General features: G+C 41.9%; 1 protein-coding gene across 7 annotated transcripts; it reads right to left on the bottom strand.

Annotated features, from left to right (window-relative positions):
* Positions 1 to 779: 779 nt before the first annotated feature.
* LOC134864068 (protein jagged-1a-like) lies at positions 780 to 25,563 on the bottom strand. 7 transcript variants are annotated; one of them, XM_063882816.1, is made up of 26 exons: positions 25,247 to 25,563; positions 22,525 to 22,827; positions 15,853 to 15,910; positions 12,451 to 12,708; positions 11,817 to 11,877; positions 11,546 to 11,676; positions 11,231 to 11,350; positions 10,929 to 11,042; positions 10,723 to 10,836; positions 10,343 to 10,456; positions 9,269 to 9,315; positions 8,533 to 8,706; positions 8,061 to 8,211; positions 7,787 to 7,951; positions 7,334 to 7,447; positions 7,131 to 7,244; positions 6,575 to 6,688; positions 6,373 to 6,489; positions 5,924 to 5,951; positions 5,565 to 5,650; positions 5,314 to 5,427; positions 4,945 to 5,072; positions 4,541 to 4,771; positions 3,776 to 3,922; positions 3,237 to 3,429; positions 780 to 2,312 (listed from the first exon to the last, which is right to left on the bottom strand). In XM_063882816.1, exons 1-26 carry the CDS (start codon positions 25,307 to 25,309, stop codon positions 1,771 to 1,773), a joined length of 3,801 nt encoding a protein of 1,266 aa, XP_063738886.1. In that variant the 5' UTR covers positions 25,310 to 25,563; the 3' UTR covers positions 780 to 1,770. The 7 variants fall into 7 exon arrangements, with proteins under 7 accessions (XP_063738886.1, XP_063738887.1, XP_063738889.1 ...); XM_063882817.1 differs by having other exon boundaries at positions 780 to 2,309; XM_063882819.1 differs by having other exon boundaries at positions 3,279 to 3,429.
* Positions 25,564 to 25,743: the final 180 nt, after the last annotated feature.

Here is a 25,743-nt window from a genome sequence, read left to right as displayed (position 1 = left end):
CCCACTATCAAATATTCTATCTGAATCAGAACCTGTTTCAGAACGGATTCTAGTTTCAAAACCTTTCTTTGTGTATTAAAATCAGGGCATTCAGTATTTAATGCTGGCGTAAGATTTGATAAAAGAAAAATGCGGCTGTGGTAAAAAACTGTCTATCGAATCTTTATCCCAGAATCAATCATTTTGAAAAATAAGTATTATTCCAGCACTGCGCATCACTTTTAAATGTCCCCTGGAATCATCTTCTGTCGTTTTGTGTGACGATAACAGTTTTCTGTCCAATTTCTAAAGGGCTTGTTATGCTTTTTGGGATTTTTCCTTTCCTTTAGTCTTTGTTTACTTCCTGAACATAGTGACATACATTTGTAATACTTATTGGCTAGCTCTCCAACACATTATGCATTGAGGGACTTCTCAAAGCTTTTGACCAATCACATCAGAGCCGACCAGCCAACCAATTAGAGCAGACTGGGCTCTGGTTTCAGACAGAGGGTGAAAAGAGGTGCTGCAGCACAGGCAGTATGAGAAAAATAAAGAGCTTTTTGAACATTAGAGCATGGAGACATGTCACAGGAGAGGAACAGAATACAAATATGAACCTGAATGTAATGTAATGTAATTAAGAGTGAACATTAGCTTTAGGAAATAAATAATAGAGTGTTTCAATTGAAGTAGCAGAAGTTCTTTAAGAAGATAAGAGAAAAGTAATGATTCACTGTCACGAGTAACAAACGCAGAGACTTTATTTCTCAAGGTCCAAAAAACACTGAAGCAAAATGTACGAGAAAAACATGTTTTATTTTTTCCTCCATCGTGAACCAAAAGGGGCCGACGACTGCAAACAAACTCTTATTCACAGCCTTACTTTATCCTCCAATCAACAACAGGCAACATGTCTCAAACTTGAACTCTCTCCTTCAGTACTTCCTAAACAGGTTTACAAACATGGAAACAGAATCCAAATCCTGTGCTCAACTCTTTTTTCAACTCCGTAGAAATTGTTTAAAAAAAAAAGTTGCGTCCCTTAAAGAATTTATCTTCAGTAGCAAAAGCAGTTTATGAGCCACCATGTTGGTTAGTATAAAAAGATCCTGGAGCAGCAAAATCTGTCTCTAACCATCAATCATCTAGCCCCCTTCCTCTCCATGCACTTGTAAGATAACACTCGGGCAAACATACCAACAAAACGGCATCTCACAGACAATGTACAAAACATTTAGTTGAGGCACAAAAATGCCCAAATCCAAAAGGCTAAAAATAAACTATTTTTTCCAAGAACACTTTTGGCGTTAAAATTATATAAAAAAAATATTTCCATCAAGAAATCGTGAGCTTACAAAGCTTCAACTCATAAATTAAAAAAAAGGCTCTTGATGATTAAGTTAATAAATCAAAAATATACACATTGATTAATTAAGGAAAATATATTTACACATCTATACAGAAACATTCTACTCGGACGATTCTTCATAATGACTCAAATCTTGCCACTCAAGAACTAAATAAATATTTTCCAAATTTGTCGCAGCACATTCAAAGTACAAAACTCATTCTTGAATCAGAAAAAAGAAGGCTTTTGGGAACGCTCCCGCACGTCCAAATTCACGAAAGCGTCCAAAATATCGGAGATCCAGCAGCGGAGCGTCCAGATCCGCGTCATAAATTAAATCCATCAGTCCTGCACAAACAACTACATAAAAAAATAGACCAAAAAGAATGTTTTTCACCGTTTGGTGGGGTGTGATTATCCAGTCATTTCTGCCCCGTTGGTTATACAATATACTCCGTCCTGTTCACACTCTGTGACTGCAGTTGCCTGTTGTCCTGTTTGCTACTCCAGTGTTTGCCCGTTAAATGATGGTGGGGTCGTTCCTCCCAGTCTACCAGCGAGTACGCCGGCGGTGCTCGGGGAAACCTCGCCTTCTGCACCCTCTTGTCCATCTCCTCCTCGTCTGATTGGCTCCCGCCGTCCGACTTCCTGATCTTGGCGTTGACTGAGTTCTTGTCCTCGCAGATGTGCTGGTGGTGGAGGAGGTGTTGGTGGAGGTTGGGTGTGTTTTTCTCGATGGGGTTCTTGATGTGGTTGAGCTGCTCGCGGGCGGTGCTGACGCTGTTGTGCAGGGCGTTGTTGTCCTCGGTTGTCGGGGCTAAAGGTGATGATGTGGACGCCGCCGCCGCTGCCGCCTGTGTGTTGACCCCGGTGTGAGCGCTCTGCTTCCTCCGCCTCCTCACGCACCACAGCAACATGGAGGTGATGGCCAACGCCCAGATGAAGACCAACGCGGAAATCAGAATAGTCACGATGTGGTCTGCTGGATAGAAGAACAGATGTCAGACAACTCAAAACACGATTAAATTACCTCTTTAAATGTTTTTGGAAATGTTTTGCTTTTAAGGGTCTCCCAATCTCCAAAAAAGGTCAGGACAACACAAGGCACTTTTGAATTTCAACTAAAACTGAACACATTATTTGAAATCGGTATGTCGCTGGACTAAATGTAAAGCAGGTGTACTGTAGGAGCCAAAATGCTTGTTTTGAAATTTCTTATTATTTCTATTATTTAGCTTCATTTCCATTTAATTCTTATTGCTCATCACTTCCGACAATTATCAAATGGGTGTGGTTTATTGGTATTTAGGTCACCTGTTGGATGCTGGCATTGTGCATGACAAAGAGGAGAGGGTGGATTGCTACGACACTTTCTGTTGGGGTCCAGAGTTGGATACTGTTTGTTTATGTAACATTGTGAACTCTATCAACGTTACGGACTCTTGTGTGTTTCAGCCTCTCAGTGGTGCAACTCATATGGAGTGTTGGTGCTAGATTAGGGCTGGGCGACTTGGAGGCAACAACATATCCTTTGCCCTGTAGTCAGCTGGGTTACAGTAGCTGACAGTAGAGAAGTGACAGAACTTGGCAGTATGCAGTACGGTTATCCTTTTAATTTAAGAAAAAACAGGACCTTAAATCCTCCATTCACTCAAAGAACAAAAACATGCAGATGGAGTTTAACAACATTTTTTATCCCTGGTTAAAATATAGGAATCGGACCTTGAGTTATAACCTTGTTCTTAGCAGATTGAGATTGAGAAGTAAATAATGGTCCCCTCTATGGTCCTCAAAGGGCCTACGTGCGGACAAAACTGCTCAAGAACTGTCTTCGGTGTCAAAAAAGAAGGCTTATTCTGCTCCTTATTTTGTTAGAGAACTATTCCCATAATGAAGATGAAGTTACCCGCTAAGAAAGGGTCGATGTTGTTCCCTTCGGGTGTCTCACCGTTGGGGTTATGGATCTGCCGTCTCTGGATCTGGACCTCTTCGATGGCGCTGATGATGCTGCTGTTGGCGCTCCTCTTGCTGACCAGATCCATGATCCTGTCTGTGATTTCCTTGACGAAGGTTAGACCTCTCCTCTGGTCCTCCGTCGACTGGAATAAATCAACAGAAAAGCTCCATTATGGTCTGCTTATCTGTGACACGTGAGTCTAAGTAAATGCTCATGTGGGTTTCCTCTAATCACTGATTCCTGCTGCACGATAGGTCATGAAAGCTTTTCCATCTCTCAGAGAACATTTGCTGCTCTTATCTTTAAATTCCTGCCCCTTTTCCACTTCATAATTCTAGACTTTTGGAAAATCTTAATGTGATATACAGGAAATAAGGGAAAATCTCAACCACAGCTTCTCATCTCCTGACAGCTTGATATTGTTTTTGAGAGGGTCTTTTCTGCACTTTCAACAACTTAAAATGACTTTAAGGCCACATGTTACTCACGATGGCAACGTGGATCTCGTTGTTGGTGATGAGCGACGCCTCGCAGGTCATGGAGAAGGAGGAGAAGGAGGAAGAGGATGAGGAGGATAGGTTCTTCTCGACGTAGAGGCTCCTGAGCTCACGACAAACCTGCTCCACCGTCACACCCTGTACGATATATAAATATACTTTAACGATCACATGTTTGGAAAGTTCAGCACCAGCAGATTATCACTGAATTGCATAGGGGAAGAAAACCATGTAAATATTTACAGAAACACGAGAAAGATATGGAAATGGAGGAATTTAATCGACTTCTCCAACTGAAATATTACCATACAATAAACCATACGGTAAAGCGCAGTAAGAGAAGTAAAAGTACCTCAATTACGTACAAAAGAACACCTAAACAAAGTAGTTGTAAAGCCTCAAATGTCTTTTTAAGTAGAGTAAGTAAAGTACAAGTACCTCAAATGTGTTCTTACGTGGAATAAGAAAAGTTAAAATACTCCATAAGTGTACTTGGGTATGTACAAGTAAATCAAATGTATACTTAAGCAAAGTAGTTAAAGTAGAAGTACCGTAATAAAGAGTACAGTAAACTATTCAGTATCATTCCGCCACTGTTCATCAAATAAAAATACAAGGTAATCAAATTTTAAACAGCCAGATTATAGCCCTTTTGTTCGGTCAGTAAGTAAAAGTTTGAGAGGATTGTGGAGAAGGTGGAAGCAGGAAGCAGGAAGCAGGAAACAGGAAACAGGAAGAAGGAAGCAGGAAACTGACCGTTGCCATGATGTCCTTGTTGAATGTGAAGGAGACGTTGGCGCAGCCGCTCTCTGAGTGACAGCTGGTGGTGGGCGGGGCCTGTTGGGCGGGGCTCCAGCACTCCCCCTGACCCAGGCACGGCTTCACGAAGCAGCGCTCGTCCTGCACCGCCACACAGGTCTGACCCGCCGGACACTCAGAGCCTCGAGGCTTACCGTGCAGACTGCAGGGCTGAGGACCGCACCACAACTGTGGAGGAGAAGGAAGGAGGTTCATCTCACTAAAAATATTATCAGTCGTTTGATAGATAGCCTACTTACTCTCATTTCATTGAAGTTAATTCAAATATAAACGTCTTCAATTCCAAAAGTGGAAAAACAAATACAGGAATTGCATACGTACAAAATAACAAACATGCCCACATCAGGTGTCGGGGGTACCTTGGTGCAGGTGATCCTCCCGTTGTGGCAGCGGCAGGTGTTGCAGTCGTCGTCCCATCGGCTGCCGTCCAGAGCCAGCTGCCCCCCCACCACACAGGGCCGCCCTGACGCTGCAGCACAAAGCAGCAAACACACCATTAGTATGTACTCAGAGTGATCAACAACAACAATGCACAGACATCCTGACACCTCGACCATTAAAGTCCGGTGCATTGGGTGAACAGATGAGAGGTAGATTTTCAGAAATGGACAGTGATTTATAGCTCTTGGTAAATATTGGCTGCTGTAAACTATCAAAGACCCGTTGTAACCGGACACAAACAGTATCTGTTCACTGTCTGCAGGTTTTACCTTCTTGGCAGCGGGGGCCACTTCTTCCTGGAGGACAGATGCAGCGGAAAGCGTTGATTTCATCCACACAGGTGGAGCCGAAGGAGCAGGGCGACGACTGGCACTCATTGATGTCTGAAAGAGACGAGAGACAGTTAGTATCTTTGTCCACAAAACTAGAGCATGAGAGAAATCAGCAACAGAATATGTGTTCAATTATAATATTTTATTTTTGACTAAGCTGAATGGAGAGACGAACGGTCAACACTCACTGATTCTGCAGTCTGGGCCGGCGAAACCCGGAGCACATTCACAGCGATACCAGTTGTCTCCATCCACACAGGTGCCACTGTTGTAACTGCAGGACAGAGAGGAGCGATTAGATAAAGTGTGCGCAGTTTTTATCCTGAATAAAAGTGTGTGTACTGTGTGAAATCCTCATAGTTTTCAGCAAAAAGCAGACACACCTATAAGTCAATAATCCTGACTTGACTGTATTAGGACTGTATTTATTTGGTGTGTGTGTGTGTGTGTGTGTGTGTGTGTGTGTGTGTGTGTGTGTGTGTGTGTGTGTGTGTGTGTGTGTGTGTGTGTGTGTGTGTGTGTGTGTGTGTGTGTGTGTTGAACTCACCAGGGATGAGGACTGCAGTCGTTGGCATCTGGAGAATAAAGACAGAAAACGTTGCGTTAGAGATCTATCATACTGTCACTGAAATATTAGCTCATTATGCGTTGACATACTCATACTCAAAGTTATTTACAGCCTGGCACCAAATATGCATTTAACCAAATATGTTTCTTAGAGTATCTTTGTACACATATTAAATGTTTAAAATAAGCATGTTACCATAGCTACATGCAAAATGTGGCTAGGACGTGCTAAACGTTAGCGCATTAGCTTTGTTTTATTGAAGCCAGGTGTAAGATTTCAATAAAAGATGCTTCACATTTTCACAACTTATGAATGCATGTCTTGGGACAGAACGTGTACCTGCAAAATGTTACATGAATAATGCAAACTTGTTGTAGATGAGGCGATACGTGTGAGCGTGTGGGGTGGAGGAGAGCGCAGTGACTCACTGTGGCTGCAGGTGGCGCCCTCCCAGCCCTCCTTGCAGACGCAGCTGAACGAGTCTCCGTCCACCACGCAGGTTCCTCCGTTCTCACAGGGACTCGGCACACAGCTGCTGTTCTTCGCTGCAGACACACACACCACTGTTAGCCGGTTTTCAGTGAAAGACATTTAAAAACAACACACTGGAGATGTTAGCGTCACGCTCACCGATGCTACAGGTAGCTCCCTCCCAGCCGGCAGCACACTGACACTTGAAGGCGTCTCCTTCGTCGTAGCAGGTCCCGCCGTTGTTACAGGTCTTATCGTCACACTGACTCTCTCCTGGAAATGAAAAAGGACATCACTGAGTCACAGTAAGGGAATTCAACATGATACAATCAAAAAAGTAGCCAAAGCTGTCAGACAAATGTAGTAGTTTGTTTATTTGAGTTGTAGAGGAGTGGAAGTATAAAAGGTGCTTGAAATAAAAAAGAACACTTCTCCAACAATGGCTTAAAACGACTTTGAACGTGAATCACTTGAACTGTAGTACGATGTATTCTGTCTGTTTGACTTGTGTGTTATATATTTGTACTATTTCTTAACTTTTTCCCCCAATGGAACTTGAACCCATAATTGCGCTGGATGATAAGGTCAGCAACTTGTTTGAATTGGAATGAAATTGTAAAGCAGTTTGGATAAATGTGCTATGTAAATGCAGCCTATTACAATTTTGTGGCATAAAAGTCAAACCAGAAGCCAGAGAGTGTAAAATAATACTCACGTGAGTGGCAAGTCTTCCCCTTCCAGCCGTTGTTACACTGGCAGTAGAAATCGTTGACCAGATCTCGACAGACGCCGCGGTTCTGACAGGGAGCCGAGCTGCAGTCGTCGATGTCTGCAGGACAAAAAAACAAAAAGCATGAGAGCAGGTCCACCATGAGGAAGAGGAGGAAGAAGAGGAGGAAGAGGAGGAGGAGGACTCACTGTTCTGGCAGGTGGGTCCGTCCCAGCCGTCTGCACAGATGCATTGATACTGACTGACTTTATCGATGCAGGTTCCTCCGTTCAGACAGGGAGCGTGCTCACAGTCATTTATATCTGACACACAGAGGAGGAAACAACATTACATTTTCACATTTCATTTTTAAAGAGCCCTGAAGTTGTCTTGAATTATTAAAGAGTTTATTATAGGGAAACAAATTAGATTAGATTTAATTAGATACACTTTATTGATCCCAAATTGAGAAATTGTAGTGCAAATGAGTAAAAATGTAAATATATATAAAATAATAAATAAAAAGTTTAAAAAAATACAAATCGTTTCATTTCTATAAATATGAAAATATTAAATAAAAAGGAATAATAATATTAATATATTAAAACAAATAAAAACTACAAAATTACAAAACAATACATCATAAATATTAATGTACTCACTCTCGTGGCAGTATGTCCCGGTGAACCCTTCATCACAGACGCAGCTGAACTGTCCGCCGGCGTGACTCCGACACCGGCCGTGGGGCCCGCACACGTTGGATGAAATCAAACGCACCCCGCCCGGCGTGCTATTGGACGCCACCGCCACAGTGCAGCTGTCAATCACTGAGGGAGAGGAGGAGGGGGAGATATTTGTTATGAAGTGCTGACTTAACCCAAAATAATATCATCATTTATTAGATCATGATAAGGGAACATGGAGTGAAATGGTCACCTTTGCAGGGCGTGGTGCGGCAGTGGTCCTTTAGGCGCGAGCAGTTCTTCCCCTCGAAGTCTTCGGGACATTTACAGACGTACTCGCTCCCCAGGTTGAAACACTCGCCGCTGTTTTGACACGGACTGTGGAGGCAGTAATCGATATCCAACTGTGGAGAGAGAGGACAATTCAGAAAGGGGAAAACGACACTCAGCGTTTTACCGTTTCCAGGACACATGAACAACACACAACATCATAGAGACCTCATTAAATTACATTTATCCATTTATTTTTCAGAGTTATCCCAAACTTTTTAAGATCTTAAAATTCATTTCTTTCCCACTTTAAATTCCCAAACTAAGCAGGTGGATTTTTTTGTGTTCATTAAATGGTTTATGATATGGACGCTAGTGAAAAATCAGAACAACCTTTTGTCTGACAAATATTTATCTGATTGATCTTCTGCTCCCGTATCTTAGCAACAGCTCACCTGACAGCGACTCCCCGAGGAACCGGGTGGACAGAGGCAGTGGAAGCCGTTAACCTCGTCATGGCAACGGCCGCCATTGAGGCACGGCCCGCTGGCGCACTCGTCTACGTCTGTGTCACAGCGTTCACCGCCGAACCCCGGCGCGCACACACACTGATACCCGTTCACCAAGTCCTGACAGAGAGAGGAAATATTCTGTTCATATTTGAAACCTTTTTTTAGCTTTTAGCTATACCCTCTTTTATTCAATTCATCTTTAAAGTCTTTAATCCAGCATACAGACTTTGATGCTGGTTTGTACTTTTGATTTGCCTTCAGCATCTAAAAAATAAACGCTTTCCCTTTGATGTTTGTGCCACTGAACCATAAATCAGAGTGTGTTCGTGCTGTGTGTGTTGAACATGAACACTGACGGATAAAGCCGGCAATGAAATGTAATCTGGCTCCTATCAGTAAACAATAAACCATTGTGAGAAGAAGAATGGCAGGGGAAAAAAAGAGCAATCAGCGTTTCAAAAGAACGAGGACGCCGTGTTTATCTTCCGCTGGGAAATGAGAAAGTTTGGAAAAATCGGATCCGCTGTTGTCATGGACACACACACACACACACACACACCTCTGTCGTACATGCATGAATCAGCATTTAATGTCTACGGCACTGGTGAAGACTGTGTGTGTGTGTGTGTGTGTGTGTGTGTGTGTGTGTGTGTGTGTGTGTGTGTGTGTGTGTGCTCACCTTGCATGTGGCTCCGTTCTGACACTGACCCCGGCAGTCGTTGATATCTGCAGACACAAGTTTTAAGAGCTTTTCTAATAAAAACATAAAGAAAACGAACAAAAAAAGTCTGGGTTTTCCGTCAGATAAGGTGTTTGTTTTGAGGTCTGGTGTTGTTGCGCTTCTACCTGGAGACAAAACTGCCTGCTGTTCACTTCCCCTGTCAAATATTTGTATACATTTTAGAGCTCATCTAGCTTAAGTGGAACAACAACACTTGATGGTCCGAAAAGAGTGAAATCACTAAGAAGCAGGGAAGTTTTGTCTTCTAAAACAGCTCCAGAACTATTTTATTTTCTTGTGTAAAAAAGCTCAGAGTTACTAAACCTCGTCTGTCTCTAGCTAAACTTCAAATGTTGTTTTTATAATCTTTAGTTGAAGTTAAATTGTTGTTTAGCTTGTTAAAGGAACAGTTATTATAGGCTTTAAGCATGTTCACACAGTAAGAAAAGTCAGAAGTAAAGCTGAGGTTGTGTTGAATTTTACTCCTGATCACATCAACCTTATGTGACAGCTGAGCATTGGATAAAGAAAGTGATTCACCGTACGATCAAACTATTAAACATGATCTGACAGATGCACTAGATTACGCAAATCAAACAACGCCAGAACTTGTTTGGAAAGACTAAGACTTAAATACTTAAGTCTTACCTAAAAAGCTCAGATAAAAAAAAAAAAAAAAGGCTGTTAAAAAAATTGATATTATAATAATTGTTTTTGATTTATCTTTTGGGTTTGGAAGTTATTGTTAAAAAGCACAAAAAAATGTAGAAAAGTTAAAAAAAGTTATCCACAAAATCAGTGATAACCCGACAGATGGACCCGATTTAGATCAAACGACTTGAGAGCTGGGAAAAACCAAGAGTTGCATCTGAGAATTTCTTTTTAGAGCAAAAGAACAAACATCTTAAGTTTCAAAACAAAAGCTTTTTTGTTCCCATACAAACAAATTGTTATTGCTTCTGTGGCAGGACGGCTTTGTTCCCATCTCCTCATTACACAGATTATTATTGTGTCGATGCAGCTTGTACTCACTGGTGTCACAGTTCTTTCCCGTCCAACCTGGGAGGCATTCGCAGAAATATCCTCCAATCAGGTTTCTGCAGGAGAGGGCGTTGGCGCAGGGGCTGTCGTCACACTCATTTGCATCTAAAACAATAAAAACCCATAACAGAATAAACAGATTATAGAGCGTAAGGAGAGGTTTATAAAAACCTTAAAGACCGCCTGAACCGAAAGAAAGTCATTTCTCAATTTATTACGAGTGTTCACTTATAATAAAATGTAGGTGTAAATCACATGCACTCCTCAAATTGATCCATCGATGGATATTTATGACATCATATAGATCAAACAGTTACTATTAATGGAGAAAGTGGTCTGCAGATCAATTGATAATGTTAAAAAAGTCTTACCGATGAGGCAGGTCTTCCCGCTCCACTGAGGAGGACAGGTGCACTTGAACCCGTTGACCAGATCCTGACAGGTTCCTCCATGACTGCAGGGGTTCCCCACACACTCGTCCACATCTGAGATGGAAAGAAGAAGAAAGAGTTCATACAGCTTCACTGGAGGGTTGAACAGGATCTGGTAAAAGCTAAAAGGTGTCAGCAGGTCTTACTGATGGAGCAGGAGGGTCCGGTCCAGCCGGGGGAGCAGCGACACTCGAAGCCCTGACTCGTCTCCACACAGCTTCCTCCCCCCAGACAGGGGTTAGACAGACAGGCGTGGTCCGCTGAGACAGAAGAAGAAGAAGTGTAAGTTTTCTAGGATTTTTATCCGGATTCATGGACATTTTCCAACAATGACATCAGGTATCCTTTGAGGGGGGGGCGTGTGATCAGAATATGGAAAGCAAACCGATTTTTAAACTGTTTAAATAAGAAATTAAGCTCTTGAAGGCCTTAGACTGGCTCCTCTCACCTCTCTCACAGCTGACCCCGGAGAAGCCGTCGGGGCAGGAGCAGTGGTATTTGTCCGGTCCCGTGTTGCTGCAGGTTCCCCCGTTTGAACACGGCTGCAGCGTTGCACACGTGTTCAGATCTGCAGCACAAACATATTTATTCCTCTGAATAATGAGCAATAATAATCCGTGTTTGTGTGTGTGTGTGTGTGTGTGTGTGTGTGTGTGTGTGTGTGTGTGTGTGTGTGTGTGTGTGTGTGTGTGTGTGTGTGTGTGTGTGTGTGTGTGTGTGTGTGTGTGTGTGTGTGTGTGTGTGTGTGTGTGTGTGTGTGTACCTTTGTCACACAGCTGTCCTCCATAGTTCGTATCGCAGAGACACTGCCAGGGCTCCATACAGCTGCCATACACACAGCCGGGGTGAGGGATACACTGATCGCAGTAATCCCCCTGCCAGCCGTACAGACACCTGAGAGAGACACGTAACCTCATGATGAATATACCTAATGATAATACCTCTCTGTATCTCATGTTTCCTTTCTTTATTTCCACGGTCACTTCCAAAGAAAAGGTGTGTTGCTTGCGTTGTGTGTGTGTGTTTGTTCTTACTTGCACTCTCCAGGAACTTTGCAGGATCCGTGCTCTGTGCTGCAGCCCTGTCTGCAGATCGCTGCGAAGAGAAAGAGAAGCAAAAGGAAAGTGTAAGCAAACATGAACGCAGTACAAGCATGACATTCTTCGGCCCAGGGTAAACAATTTTTGAAGGAATGAATTGGGATACCACCGTTATTTTTATAAAACCCCCATGACTTCATCAATGCGTTAGAAATCAATTTGAGTTAGAAAAAAAGTTCCCATGCTGTTGCTGATTAAACCTTCATTTGAGTGTAAGATGGGACAACTCCAGTCTTGTTCAAATCAGATGCCTTATTCAAAGAAGAGTTATTTTTGGCAGAGGAACAGAAATATCAAATATCTCAAAGCAAAACTCCCTTTCAAGAGCTCGTTGCTATCTCCTGTTGTCAAAACATCACATTATTCTGTTTTCTTTCTCAACGTGCTGAGGGCTCAAATAGCTTTGAAATCATCTTATTTTGAATTAAATGCAGGAAACAAAGCCTGTCTGACAGGAAAAGTTCAATAATGTATGATATTATTCAGAAAATGTTGTATTTAATGGTCTGAAACAGGCCGAATCCCCTCTCTGGTTCCCATAGATTAATAAAACCCTCTGATATCTCACCAGTGTTGCAGTCGGGTCCGGACCAGCCCTCCAGACACGTCTTGTTCCCGTTGTGGTCGCACTCGTAGTGTCCGAAAAAGTCGTCCCGCGGACGGCAGAACTTGTTGCAGCCGAAGCCGTAGTAGTGCTCGTCGCAGTTGAGGCGGACCTGGAAGTGGAACTGAGCCACGGGGCCGTTGTGCTTCAGATTCTGCCACTGCCGGCTCGGGTTGATCATCCCCGAGTGGACGGCCTTCTCAATCATCGCCCCACCGACACCTGAGGACCACGAAATGTTGAAATGAGACAGATGGAAACAATGAGGGGAAGTGTTGATTGTATTTAGTTGTGTTTATAAGAAAACTGAGTGTAAACACACACAAAAAGAAGATAAATCACTGGGGGGTTTTATTTTGATGGAACCAGAAGCATCACAATGCTATTTCTTGTGAGTTGGATAGACTTCGGATATAAATCGTTCTTAGATCGTAATAACTCGAGCTGCAGATTGTCTTCAGCCTGACAGTCTTGGAGCAGCTGCATAAACACAAACAGTCCTCTGCTGGTTTGTAGGGACGGTGGTAGTTGCAGCTGCAGGAGGATTCGTTCTGCTGTAATAAATGTCCAGAGAGTTTGAAAATGCTGAGCTGCTCTGTGGTATTTCACCAGCGGGCTGGAAAGTGTGGTCGGGCCGAGGTGACGGCGTCTGTTTAACCGACGAGCAGCAGGACTAGAAACGGCCGAAAACAGACGGTAGAAACCTCTGTAAGCAAACTGTGACACTTCACATCACGATGGGGAGTAAAAAATGTGCTAAAATGGCACACAGGTAGCACATTTGAAAAATAGTCAACCTCAAAAAAAGACTGGATCCGTTCCGTTGGGAATATTTGAGCAAATATTCAAACCTGGCACTTTATCGAGGAATACCGGCTGAGCTGTCAAACCAACACCTGCCTGAGATCTGCAGCTCAGTAACAACTGGACCGAAGAAAAAATGTCCTGCAGTCGTTTCTGAAGGGACAATCTGAGGCCTGGAGTTTGGGTTTGCTTCCATGTTTGTTCCTGGAAAAATAAACTGATCTTAACTACGGCTGCTGCACAATTTTATCCAAATCACAATGTGGACAATATTTGTTAAAGGCAAAATATGTGAAAAATCCTTGTTTGCACCAGAAAAAAACCCTTTTAATATATTTTTCAATGATAATATAAGTTATGGTCATTCCCTATAATATCACAGATCATATACAGTTGTAATATCAGTTAAAATAATGGAAATTAGTCATTTTTTCCAAATAGTGAAGCCCTTTTTTCAACCTTTATGACAGAAAGTAGAAGGAGATGACCCTGGAGAATATTCTAAGTTTCACAAATATATTGAGTGCATTGAAAAATAAAATATATATCATCTGCCTCCTTCAATATTAAGGTATCATTCATGTATTTATTGGCCTCTCAATGGCAGCAGAACAAGATGTAAACACAACACTGACCTTATAAGTAGTTGTGGGTAAGTTGTTAGCAAACAGCTGCGTACTTTCACATCCACAAGTTACAGAACATCATGATCATTCATTAGGAGTCTTTGTTTTTGTGAATGTAAATGCAATATTCACTCCCTCTTTGCTTTGTTGAGGGAAATGTCTGTCTCTTTAGTTGCTAAATGCTCCACTATGTTCGCCAGTCTGTCTGCTGTTTGTTTCTGAGCAGGAAACGTTCGGAGGGTTCTTGCTGCTGCTGCTCGTTTACAGAGTGATGCAGGTGTTTGTTTCAGGCCTTGTGTCGAGGCCACTTAGCTTGTTGATGCTAAACTGAGAGGGTCAATATTTGTTTCGTCCTCTTTTGGCACTAAAGCAGTTTCGGTTTCAAATGTTTAGCTCAGTTTGACTGCTGAAGGTTTCTGGATATACTACATCCAATCAAATCAAAGAATCAGCATGTTCAACTTAATAAAAGACAGCTACGAATGGGATGATGTAAAAAAGATCATGTCACGATCGCCGTTGTTGAAATGATTGCGATACATCACATCATTGATCAAAATGCTTTAAAGTATTGACCTAACAAATGACCTGAAGACCTACCGAAATACATATTGATTTGATATATTTGGGACAGTCAACCTATGTTTTACTTTGTGCTTCACAATAAAATCCCATATAAACTAAAACTTGAGTGAACTGGACTCGCCACACACCCCTCCATAACTGCCGGCACTGAAGCCCACCTTTTGCCGAGGTCAGCCGACTTCACACCGGGCCTATAATGGTTCCCTGAGGGACGCCAAATACAGCACTGAGCCAACACTCAATGCTCCAACTGCCTCGCTGCCCGCAGGGCGATAAACACACGCTCCAACTGAAGATGCCAACTTCACCCCCTCCTTACACACTCTTTACAAACAGTTTTCTGAATGGGACTCATGCTAACACCTCTAAAAAGGCAGTTGTTAAAATGTAAGGAGGTTATGCTCTCTGATAAACAACAAAACGCTCCAGGAGTCTGCAAAGTGTTAATCAAATGAGGTGATTATGTTTCTGGATCATTTTCAGACCCAGGTAGCACATTCATATTTATTCAAGGTATTCTGTGCGGTTTAATTACAGACTCTTGTTTAATCAAACATGTTCCGACAAGTTTGATGTGCAGGTTTATAAAAAAATAACATACATCCTTCTGTACCGATATATCATCCGATGTTTTTCTGTCAGTAACTCGGGCGGCAATTCTTGTGAAACACAGCCTTGTTTGTTGGCCTGTTATTGTCACAAATCACCAGAAAAACACCAGAAAAGTTCCTTTTGACTCGTTGATACAGAGAATTAATTCATGTAAGACTCATTCTTTTAATCCCTTTTGGTTTGTTTGGTTGTTTTTTTTAAACTATTATATTTAATCTAATTGACCTACACTGGATTTTGGAACATCTGACTACAAAAACAAAAAGAATTGGAATAAATAAAGTCCCAAAAAGGTGATATAATCAGGTGCACAAAAACATTATTTAACCATTCATTTAGGGGCTTGCAAAAATAAATTCTATGCTTAAATGCCTCATAACATTTTTCTCAATGTACTTCCTGTTTTTTCATAAATGTTTCTGTTATCGCCTGTTCTCAATATTTAATATATTTGCTAAAGTGACGCCCAGAAATATATAATCCTCAACCACTACTGGTCCAAACCACATAAATCAAAGCCCTTTGCCTAGGATTTCATAGGTGATATTATTTTCAACCCTGTATGTGAAATCTTTTCCTTTCAACTTTTCAACAAACACACTGAAGCCGATTTGGAGTCCGTTAGTTTTCACACAGACGTGGCATCTTTATGGATTCGAGCTCTCAGGTTAAAGGTCGTGTTTGTGTAAGAAGCTGAGCAGAGATGGATGATGAAGAGGATAAGGATAAAGATACTCACTGCCGGAGGACGAGTCGTTCTTGTAGTCCAATGCTTCCACGATCAACGTGTAGGATCTCTGCACAAAAAGACAGAAAGAGGGAAAATTCATACATTATGATCGATTTTTTTGAAGATATAAGAACGTATCAATCTCAAACTTCTATTAAGATGTGAAGATGTTGTGTTTTTCTATGTTTATAGAAATGTTGGTTCCTTATTGGAGATAACTAAACATACAGCAAACTGTAAGGCTCAATATTGGAATTGGTCTCACGATTACATTTCATTTAATACAAATGAATTTGATGGAATTTGATGCGATACCTAAAAGACTATTCCTCATGAATACAAATATTTGATAGACATTAAACACACCTTCGAATTTATGGTGGTAAACCTCTTTCTTATAACATATAAAATGCTTTAAGTGCACATGAATTGTTAAAAACATGTCCATTTTATGAAATTGTCGAATCGGAATAGCTGGAAGCATTCACATACTATTTAATTCAGATACAGCGCCAGGGAAAAAATCAAGAGACCACTTCAGCATTATCAGTTTCTCTTGTTTTATTTTTTATAGGTACGTCTTTTGAGTTCAATGTTTTTTGTTTTTTTTATATTATTCTATAAACTCCCGGCAATTTTTCTCTGTTTTGAAATTCAACAGACACTCGAATGGTTGCCAGACATGTAGAGATAAAGATTTAAGAAAAATTGGAGTGTTCTCTTAACTTTCCCCCGGCTGTATGAACATAGTTATCAAGAAAAAGCAGAGATAGGATCAGTCTCTGAATATCTGTAGAGAGTGTGTGTGTGTGTGTGTGTGTGTGTGTGTGTGTGTGTGTGTGTGTGTGTGTGTGTGTGTGTGTGTGTGTGTGTGTGTGTGTGTGTGTGTATGTATGTGTATGTGTGTGTGTGTTTTGGGGTTTTTACATCCCATTATTTCGGCTCCACTTTGAAACTCTTTGTCTCTCTTAAAGCCACTGTCGCTCTCACCACTATCGAATGTCAGACAGAGCTGAGCCAGAGTGTGTGTGAGTGTGAGTGTGAGTGAGTGTGAGTGTGAGTGTGTGTGTGTGTGTGTGTGTGTGTGTGTGTTTTATTGTGGTTTGAGGCTTGCAGGGTTTTCTCTCTCTCGTGCTCTCTCTAGTGACACTTTCCCTTCCCAACATTCACACCATCCAAATTCAGGGCTCAAGACTCCAGAAATACGAGCAAGGAATCACAAAGACGGAAGTGTGTGTTTTGTGGGCTCTTTGAGAAGACTCATTTCAGTTTTAGGGTCTGAGAAGGTTTTAGTCTGGCCATTGCTTCTTCAGTGGGTTGTTTTGGAGGTTACGACTTGGTTTTAAGATGGTTAAGGCAGTGTATTTCCCAGTCAGAGTCCTCACAAGTATTGAAGTACATTCCTTTTTGTGACTGGCAGGTTGCAGACTCCCCATTTATTACATTAAAATTGGATCTGGCTCATAAAACATCAGGATTTTACTAAGCATTGCTGATATTAATGGCTAATAAAGTAGAGATATAGATGATAGATCAGTGAGATGTCATTGAAAGACATTACAGTGCAGAAATGCTAATGCTATGTTTAAAAGTTGGACAAAATATTTCAAACTTGTCAATTACCTTAGTTAAAAATCAATAAAAATAACAGAAAATATATCTTTTACAATTTTGAGAAATTAGATTATGACATCAGCCCTTAAACTCCAATACTGGTGTGGCTCTACTATAGAATTAAAAGTATTAAAAGTGAAAGTATTTATAGAACTCTTGACAACTCACTCCTAAACTGTTGTTCCAGGGTGTTTCATCGCTTCATGAAAAGCTTGAACCAGTCCCAGTCATTTCAAATCAGTGTATCTCCCCTGCTAACATCAGTCCTGTGTGAAGAGAGCTCAGCACTAACACCCAACCACCATCCACAACCGCTGCGGGAAAACAGCCAGGGCAAGAGTGGAAACACCAGGAACCCCGGTGACATGATGAGTGTCTGGTTTGTTGCAGCGTTTATGCTAAACCACCGCTGTTTGATTACATTTAAAAAACGTGCTTTAAATCTGCCTGAACGTCATCCTTGGTGGTCTCGCATCATCCTGTCCACATTTATTAAACCCCGCTGGTGTTGGCGTAGATCCACAGCAGCTAGATAAACTCCGTCGCCCCAACACTCAGCTCTACAGGAAACCACAGTGGTCCATGTAGCCTTCAGATTAGCGGTTAGTTCGGGCTGTGATGTCGGGCTATCGAGCGCTCAGGGCCGCCGACGGGATTATGGGACCATAATGAGCCATCACAAACATCACAAGGGGCATTCACTCGTGTCTGATATGTTTCCTGAGTTTTTCCTCTGAAGATGGAAATATACGGTGCATTTACACACTCACACATACGAGGGAAAGCATTATGGTTGGCTTGTTATCTTTGACGTGTTTGCAGCCATGCGGACTCAACAACATGTTCATATTACGCCCCAAAAAACTGTGTTTTCCATCATGAAATCATCAGTTCCACAAGTTTCACTGTGAGGCTGATATTTTTGCTTGTGTTGAGTTTGCATTTCTTACATTCACTTCAGGTGACTCCAGTTTTTCACAACTTGGGTCTTATTTTGGTAGTGTTTGGTCCATTATTTCTATTATTACTAACAACATTTTACATCTCTGCTTAATATCTGAGATCTGGCCACGAGGTAACATCACTCAAAAGATAAAACGATCAGACAGGTTGGGCTCAAACCAAAAGTTTATCCCGAAAATGATATTGTTTTAAATAGAAATTGAAAGTAAAATCTTACTAATTATCTGTGCATACGACTTCAGTGATTACAGGAAGTCAAAGTTAAAGCAGGAAATGAGATTGTAAATTGTGATTTATTTTTTACAACAGATCATTTGGCTCATAAATGAACAGTTCCCACACTTAAAAAAAAACCAAACAAAGCCTGCCTTTTTTTGTTTCCACCTGTCTCATCATCTGATTGCTTGTGTTTCTTGACCCGTATAACCTCTTTCCAGTGATTCCAGTTAGAGCATAATGTTCCCGCTTACACAACTTTCACTTAGGCCTACATATGGAAATTTTTCTCTTTCAATTCAGCTGAGGCGTTACAGTAAACACTAAGCGGTGAAGTTTGGACCTGTTATCTTTGATGGTTATGAATGCAAGCCGGGCTAGCATCCAAAATGTAATGAGTAATGCATATTAACTGGGAGAAAGGGGGTTTTCTGCAAGTAAGAGAATGCACTGCAGTATAGTATATATATTGATAATCAATGTTCAGAATCATAGATGCAACTTTGTGAAACTCATCCGAAGATATGCATTTTATCCTAAAACTCTCATCCTTTTGATAAGATACTGTTTCCAGCAGCTGAAAAAAAAGCTTGTCAACATATTTGCTTTTCATATCAACAAGATTTTGAACCAGAATCGAATAAAGACATCAGTCGTACAAAACTGTTAAAACCTTCCTGATTGGTTCTAAGCGGCTCCACACAGAGCGTCATGCCTCCAGTGTACCAGCGAGCTGTTTACCTCGACGCCACATAACTGTCACCAAAGCAGAACCGACCTAACGTGCCGGAGCTGTGACTGAAAACCCTCAACAACTTTGCCACATCCTTGCGTCACCACACTGGCTGACACAGGATCTGGGCGTCGGTCTGATGCCTCCTGACCCCGCAGGAAAAATAAATGCGCTGCCCACCAAACATAGTGGGTGGCACCTCAAAAACACTCAGGAAGATAATTTGATTTTAAGATGAAAACAGGAACGGTGATGGGAACCTGACAGCTGCCAACAGGTTCCACTCACTTCTGCCAAAACATCTACCAGCATTCGACTGCAGGCCGTTGGTGATTTCCCATCCCTCCCCGTCCCTTTGATTGTTTGATGGAGGAGGTGGAACTGCTTTCTCTGGCTGCAGGCTTAGTGTGGGAAAATACTTTGAGCATGCAGAGCCAGGCGACATGTGGAGGCAGGTCCAGGCAGGGAGGAGGGAGGAGGAGCGCTCCAGACTCAAAAAACTTCCTCTATTTATGTTGTGTTTGGGGCTTTATCTGATGCCCCGACCAGGCCAGATGACAACATGATGAGAAGAGCATGCATTTTAGACACAGGTTATTATTAAAGCTAGAACATTTAAGACTTTTTGAGGGAGGTGACGTCACTTTATCCGACCAACAATCCCAAAACAAATATTCAGTTTTTGTATACAAGGAAAAAATAAAACAAGACAACCTTCACATTGGAGAAGCAGAAAGACTGTTTTTTTATTATTATGTACCTAAAAGGATGTATGGATTACATTCTTCAGCTTTCTCTGTTACTGAACTAAAGAATATATCAGTTTGGTTGGATTAAATAAGCCTGTTTCTATCACAAATCAGTATAATTTAAATATTTAGCCTCATTCTTTTATCAAATATCAATATATCTCCACACAAACTGGTCAGATTATCCTATTCATTTATCCAAGAGTACGAAACCGGGTCAAATTGGTGAAGTCCTGACCTTTCCTCTTGCACTAACTGGAGGCAAAAGTTCCCCTTGTACAGGAAGGGACTCATATCGATGTCTGGATCTCTTTTCCGCCCCTTAAGAGTACACATTTTGTACATTTTAGGACCTTTTGAAGTCATATAATTAGTCAGTCTTTTCCCATGCTTTGTCTAGGTTTGAAACAAAGAATTGAAGGTGTGTTTGTAGTGAAGTTGCTACGACTCCCGGCAGTGGTGGAGATTTCAGTTTGCTGCATCACTAACTTTGCTCTGGTTGCCGTTTTACTTTTACTAAACCCACCTCCGCTACAGTCTCACTTGCGGTGGATGCATTGTTCCACCGCCCACCCCAAATCCCATCCCTCCGCCCCCAGCATTGTCCCATAAGCCCCGGCTGCAGCCCAGCAATGGTCCTGCCCATTGTTCCCATAGTACTCTGCTGATATAAACCAAAGAAAAAGAGCACAGAAAGAAACAAAAAGGATGAGACTGAAATCAGCATCAGAAAGGATGAGACAAAGAAAAAAGTTTTAAAAAATGCAAAATGACAAGACAGCGGTAGGAAAGGAATTTGAAAACACAAGCGCTTAAAAACATATAAAAACAACTTGGAAGAAAGAGAAAGGAGGATGATTGAGGGAACCGTGGAGTCTCGGATAAAATGCCGCAGATTTGGCACGACTTTGCACATGCTAAGCTGCCTTAAGAGCTTCAATAAACACGACTGACGCAGGCAGAGAGGTGGTTTTGTTTGGTTCTGCCAGGTTAGACAAAACATAAAAGGGAACAACAAAAACAGAAACCTCATTCTGGCCGACGACGGCTTCATTTAACATGTCAGTTGCCAGGGTCAACAGCAGGAATGTCCTACAGCCGGCCGAACAGTGCAGCAAAAAGCGACCCTTTATCCCCGCCACGCTGAGAGGTCAGGGGATAACTACCACAACAACGCAGGGAAGAAAGGAGTAGATGCCCTAGGCTCGCCGGTGTATTACCCTGACGGCAGCGCCTCAACCGGAGCAGTTTGACCTCATTTGTAGTTCCAGGCAGGAAACCACAGAGCCACTGATGAGCACAAGAAACCCCAGCCAGTGTCTGCTGAAGAAGCACCACAGGGATCTGGTCTTAAACCAGAACAACTCTGAAGAGGATCAGAGCGAGAAACACAGTCAGCTACATATTTTGCTTCTAGTTCCCACCGGGAAAATAAACAGGAGAAATAAAACCTCTCTAAAAGAGCTCATAACCACCAGTCAACCCGGCAGATTTATGACAAATTAAACTACAAATGGGATCAAAACGTATAATAATGAAATTCTGTTTTAGTTGTAAAGGTTTATGCATCTAGATGGTATCACTAGAACTTCTTAAGGTCTTCAGCTAACAGTTGGAAGTAAAAGGGAAAAGCAGATGATTCTGAGAAATGTTTAGCCTGCAGACTTGTTGATATTTCAACACGAAAAGTCTTTAAGGCAGAACAAAAACACTTCTTTGCACTATATACCTTTTTCTATTTTGTCTGCTGACCGTTAAAGCCCCAAAAAGGTTTTTTGTCTGAGCGTCTGTTATCACAACTAACCCCAGCTGTGGGACTAGTGAAGGATTATCCTATCTTATCTTGTGAAGGTGAACTATCAGCGAGATCCTGAGGCTTTCCCTGACTCACAGTCTGTCTATGCTGCAGACCAGATAAAAAAATTTGGAAAAAATCTAAAAAGACAAGAAGAACTTGATTGAAAACCCAAGGTAACTTCCTGATTCCTGTTTACCTGGTCTGTCAATAGTTTCCTCAGCTGAAGGTAAACTATCTACGCCATCATTTGTTCCAATACAAACCTCAGTACTAACCTGTATTCAACAACGATTCATCGGACTACTAGGGAATATAAATTGCCTCTATTCAAATGACTTCCCTCAGCTGAAGGCAAAATATCTAAAACCTTCCAAAATGTCCTTTCTGTTTTACTGATGAGCGGAAACGTAATCAGTCAAACAGCAAGAGACTGAATGAACACCGGACACACTACATCTGTCTGAGAACTGACTGTCACATCCTGATGTTGAGTCAGTTCTGATCCAAGTCTCAACATCTGGATGAAGAAGCAACAAAAATGTCCACAGCCTAACCTTTCCAAACACAAAAACAAGAGACATCCGAGCAAAGACCTTCTCTTTACTCACCGGCCATGCGAAGCTAAACGGCAGCACGATCCTGGCTTTGTCGCTCTTGGCGTTGCGTAAAGAAAAGGTATTTCCACCGAGGACTGGCGTGGAGGCGGTGCCGAAGCTGCAGGGCCCGGCCGAGGAAATCTTCAGCTGGTACTCCTTCAGGCACACCCGGAAGTAGGTGTCACATTCGTCCACCGTGCACCGCCGATCCGCCGCGTCCCGGAGTCCGTCGCAGCAGGCGCCGGTCTGCAGCTGACCGTTAACGTTCTGCATCGACAAAATCTGGAGCTCAAAGTGTCCTGAAGCTGAGGAAACCTGCAGAGAGGACGGACAGGTGAGTTCAGAGGTTGGAACAAATGAAGGCAACAAGTCTTTATTGGTCCAATTAGTTGTAAGAAACCATGACCCATCCCAAGATCAACATGGGTCTCATTAAACTCATGAAGGGCCCAGTTCTATAGCTGCTGATCTCAGGTCTATGCGTTAAATAACCTAATACTTCTGTTTGTCTCTTGATCAGATTTGTGGGTCAGATCCAGATTCCCTCGAACTGGATCTGACTGTCCTTGGATTCCTTTTGGATCTGGTCTCTTTTGTTGATAACATTTATCCTCATCAGTTTTTAGGTAGACACCTGGTTCAGTTTAAAATGTTGGACCAGTGAAGCCATCTACTCCTCCCATGTGTTCAACTTTACTCTTATCTTGCAAAGAAAAGCACGGATATCTTGATGCTGATCTTTGATATCAGATGATTTTGACTGAAATAGATGGATAGGGTTTTGGTGACAATGGGCCAACTTGGTATTGGAAAGAGATAACAATTCCTGACATATATATATTGGTTTGGTTGTCATTTTACAAAGCTAGGAGAGCGATATTTGAGTCAAGCCTGCACACAGTGAGTCATACAGGTAACCTAACGCCACTATCTGACACGTATTCAAAACAAAAGTCAGAGCAGTGCATCCATCATTTTGAAATAACAAAAAACAACTTCAACTACCATGCATGAAGGTACATAGCAACACTGTAAGATGGGAACTCTTAAGTTCCTTTTAATGTTCAAACTCAGATTTGTCTCCTCAATCCCCCTGAAGATCCAACCTGATTGGAGGAAATCATACAGGCTGAGCAGTACTCTGCATGACAGGTTAACGTGTAACAATAGCTGATTGGCCCTAAAAGTTTCAAGAAATCCATGAGTCTCATATTTTAAAATCGTTGCAGCTCTTCAATTTAGCTAAATTGGGCCTTATTTTACACCCAATACGCCAAAATACATCCTGAGATATTCAATATCTTTGGAAACTTTGGGGTTTTCCACTGGAAGGACAAAGCAAAACTATCTACTAACTCATTGTTGATCGCAAAAGCATTCATTTCTCAGTTTTGTATTGTTGTTGTTTCAGAGGAGGCCTTGCAGTGGTGGTGAAGTCCTTGGCTTGGGAACAGGAAGGTCACTGGTTCAAGTCCCCAAAAGATCAAGTGCTACGGAGATGTCCCTGAGCAAGGCACCGTTCCCTACACTGCTCCCCGGGCGCCGTACATAATGGCAGCCCACTGCTCCTAACACTAGGATGGGTCAAATGCAGAATGTAAATGTCCCCTCTGTGGGACCAGCAAGGTTTTATTCTTCTTCTTCTTGAAGACGAGAGAATTCAACTCAGACTTTTTTTTCTTGACAAGCTCTAAACAACAGCTACATGTTCTGTACTGGAAGTGTTTCTGTTTAAAAATACCCAATGAGTTTGAATGAGCTTAACTTTGAAAAAAAACAGGTGAAAAGTGAGAGCACATAAAGCCGCTGAATGAGTTGTGGTGTCACAGAGTTCAACTGCTGCAGGAAACACTGCGCTCTGGATACTTTTACTTCACGACTCCCGGGTTCCCTGCTGGATCTCTTTCACTCACAGCAGCCCACATTGAAAACTGATTACCATAAAGAAAAGATTATAAAGAAGGATTATGATTAAGAATAACAGAGTAAATGTTAGTGTTATGATTGATTTTAACAACAGTTTGTGGCCAGTGCAAAGCATGAGCCCAAAAACAGAGTCCATGTGATCCAGAGCTGACCAAAAACAAATGGAATTTATATCCTTGTGGAGCAAGAGTCCCATAAAACATGATTTATCTGTGCACACAACCGTAAATATGAACTAATGGTCCTTTAAATGCTGTAATTACAGCCTAAACGTAAAGTTAAACCCCTGAATCACTGATATAAGAGAAGATTGAAGAAATGCTGTTGTTTTCGTACCCCTTAAAGTCACTTTCTCAGACAATTTAGTTAGTAGAGTAGATCATTTTTATATTAAAGGATTAACTGTTTTGTGATGACTTAAAGAGCTACACCTCAAATGGGAAAAATGTTGATGATTTATCACGATCCTTCTTTTGATTTCATGTAACAGCAAACTTAACAGCATTAAGGATATTTATTTTAAATTAAATTCAGCTCTTTGACTCTTTAAAGGTTAGTTTCTCCAGGCACGTGTCATCAGAATATCAATTTGATAAAGCATTAAAAGTTTGAAAGGTTTCAGCTAATTTTTACTTGACACAACTTTTCTCTAAGGTGGAAAGTAACTGCTGATTTATGAGATGTCAGGAAGATACATCGACATAATTTCCTCCAAAACATGAAGATGTTGTCCATGCATTGGTTGCATTGCCAAAAACCTAGCAGGCTCCTGTTAAAAAGGAAGTTATATAACATAAATATGGTTTACCTGTGTGCAGGCAGAGAGCAGGAGGACCTGCAGGAGGAGGACCGAGCTCCGCGTCACAGTCATGCCGGTGGTGGGTTGCTGCCTGGCGGCTGTCTGTGCTAGTGATAGTCGGTGCGTCCCTCCGCTCCGGGTTTATTCCCCTCCGGATGGGACATGCACAGCTTTACTTCCCAGAAAAAACCTCCACAAATTCCTGACAGAAAATATCCGTCCCTCGTCCTTCTTGCAAGATAACCTTTTGTCTGCTATTGTCCTGTTTTTAATTTTTTTTTTATTACCACTTAACGCAGAGGGAGACGGAGTCTGTGCAGCTGAAGCGCGGACAGCACTTTGATCGGTTCAGAGGAAGGCTGGGTAATATCCACCAACAGGGGGCGGGGCTTACTGTAGACCACGCCCCCTGGTGGAAATGTCTGAGCAGCGGTTTGTTTACAGTCAGTTCACATGGAGGTGCAGAAGTGCCTTCACACATGGAGTCCAAAAACCCCCAAAACTGA

Source organism: Eleginops maclovinus, chromosome 5, assembly GCF_036324505.1.
Source record: "Eleginops maclovinus isolate JMC-PN-2008 ecotype Puerto Natales chromosome 5, JC_Emac_rtc_rv5, whole genome shotgun sequence".
In the NCBI taxonomy this organism is placed as follows: domain Eukaryota; kingdom Metazoa; phylum Chordata; class Actinopteri; order Perciformes; family Eleginopidae; genus Eleginops; species Eleginops maclovinus.
Note: the sequence above shows the minus strand (reverse complement) of the source record. Positions and strands in the feature narration are given on the sequence as shown.

Excerpts from the sequence above, each read along its gene's own strand:
- LOC134864068 (XM_063882816.1), bottom strand. The coding sequence starts at position 25,309 with ATGACTGTGACGCGGAGCTCGGTCCTCCTCCTGCAGGTCCTCCTGCTC. Across the intron at positions 11,878-12,450 it reads CGGACCCGACTGCAACACTG|CGATCTGCAGACAGGGCTGC; the intron begins GTGAGATATCAG and ends TTCTCTTCGCAG. Across the intron at positions 5,952-6,372 it reads GGGCGCCACCTGCAGCCACA|ATGCCAACGACTGCAGTCCT; the intron begins GTGAGTCACTGC and ends TTTATTCTCCAG.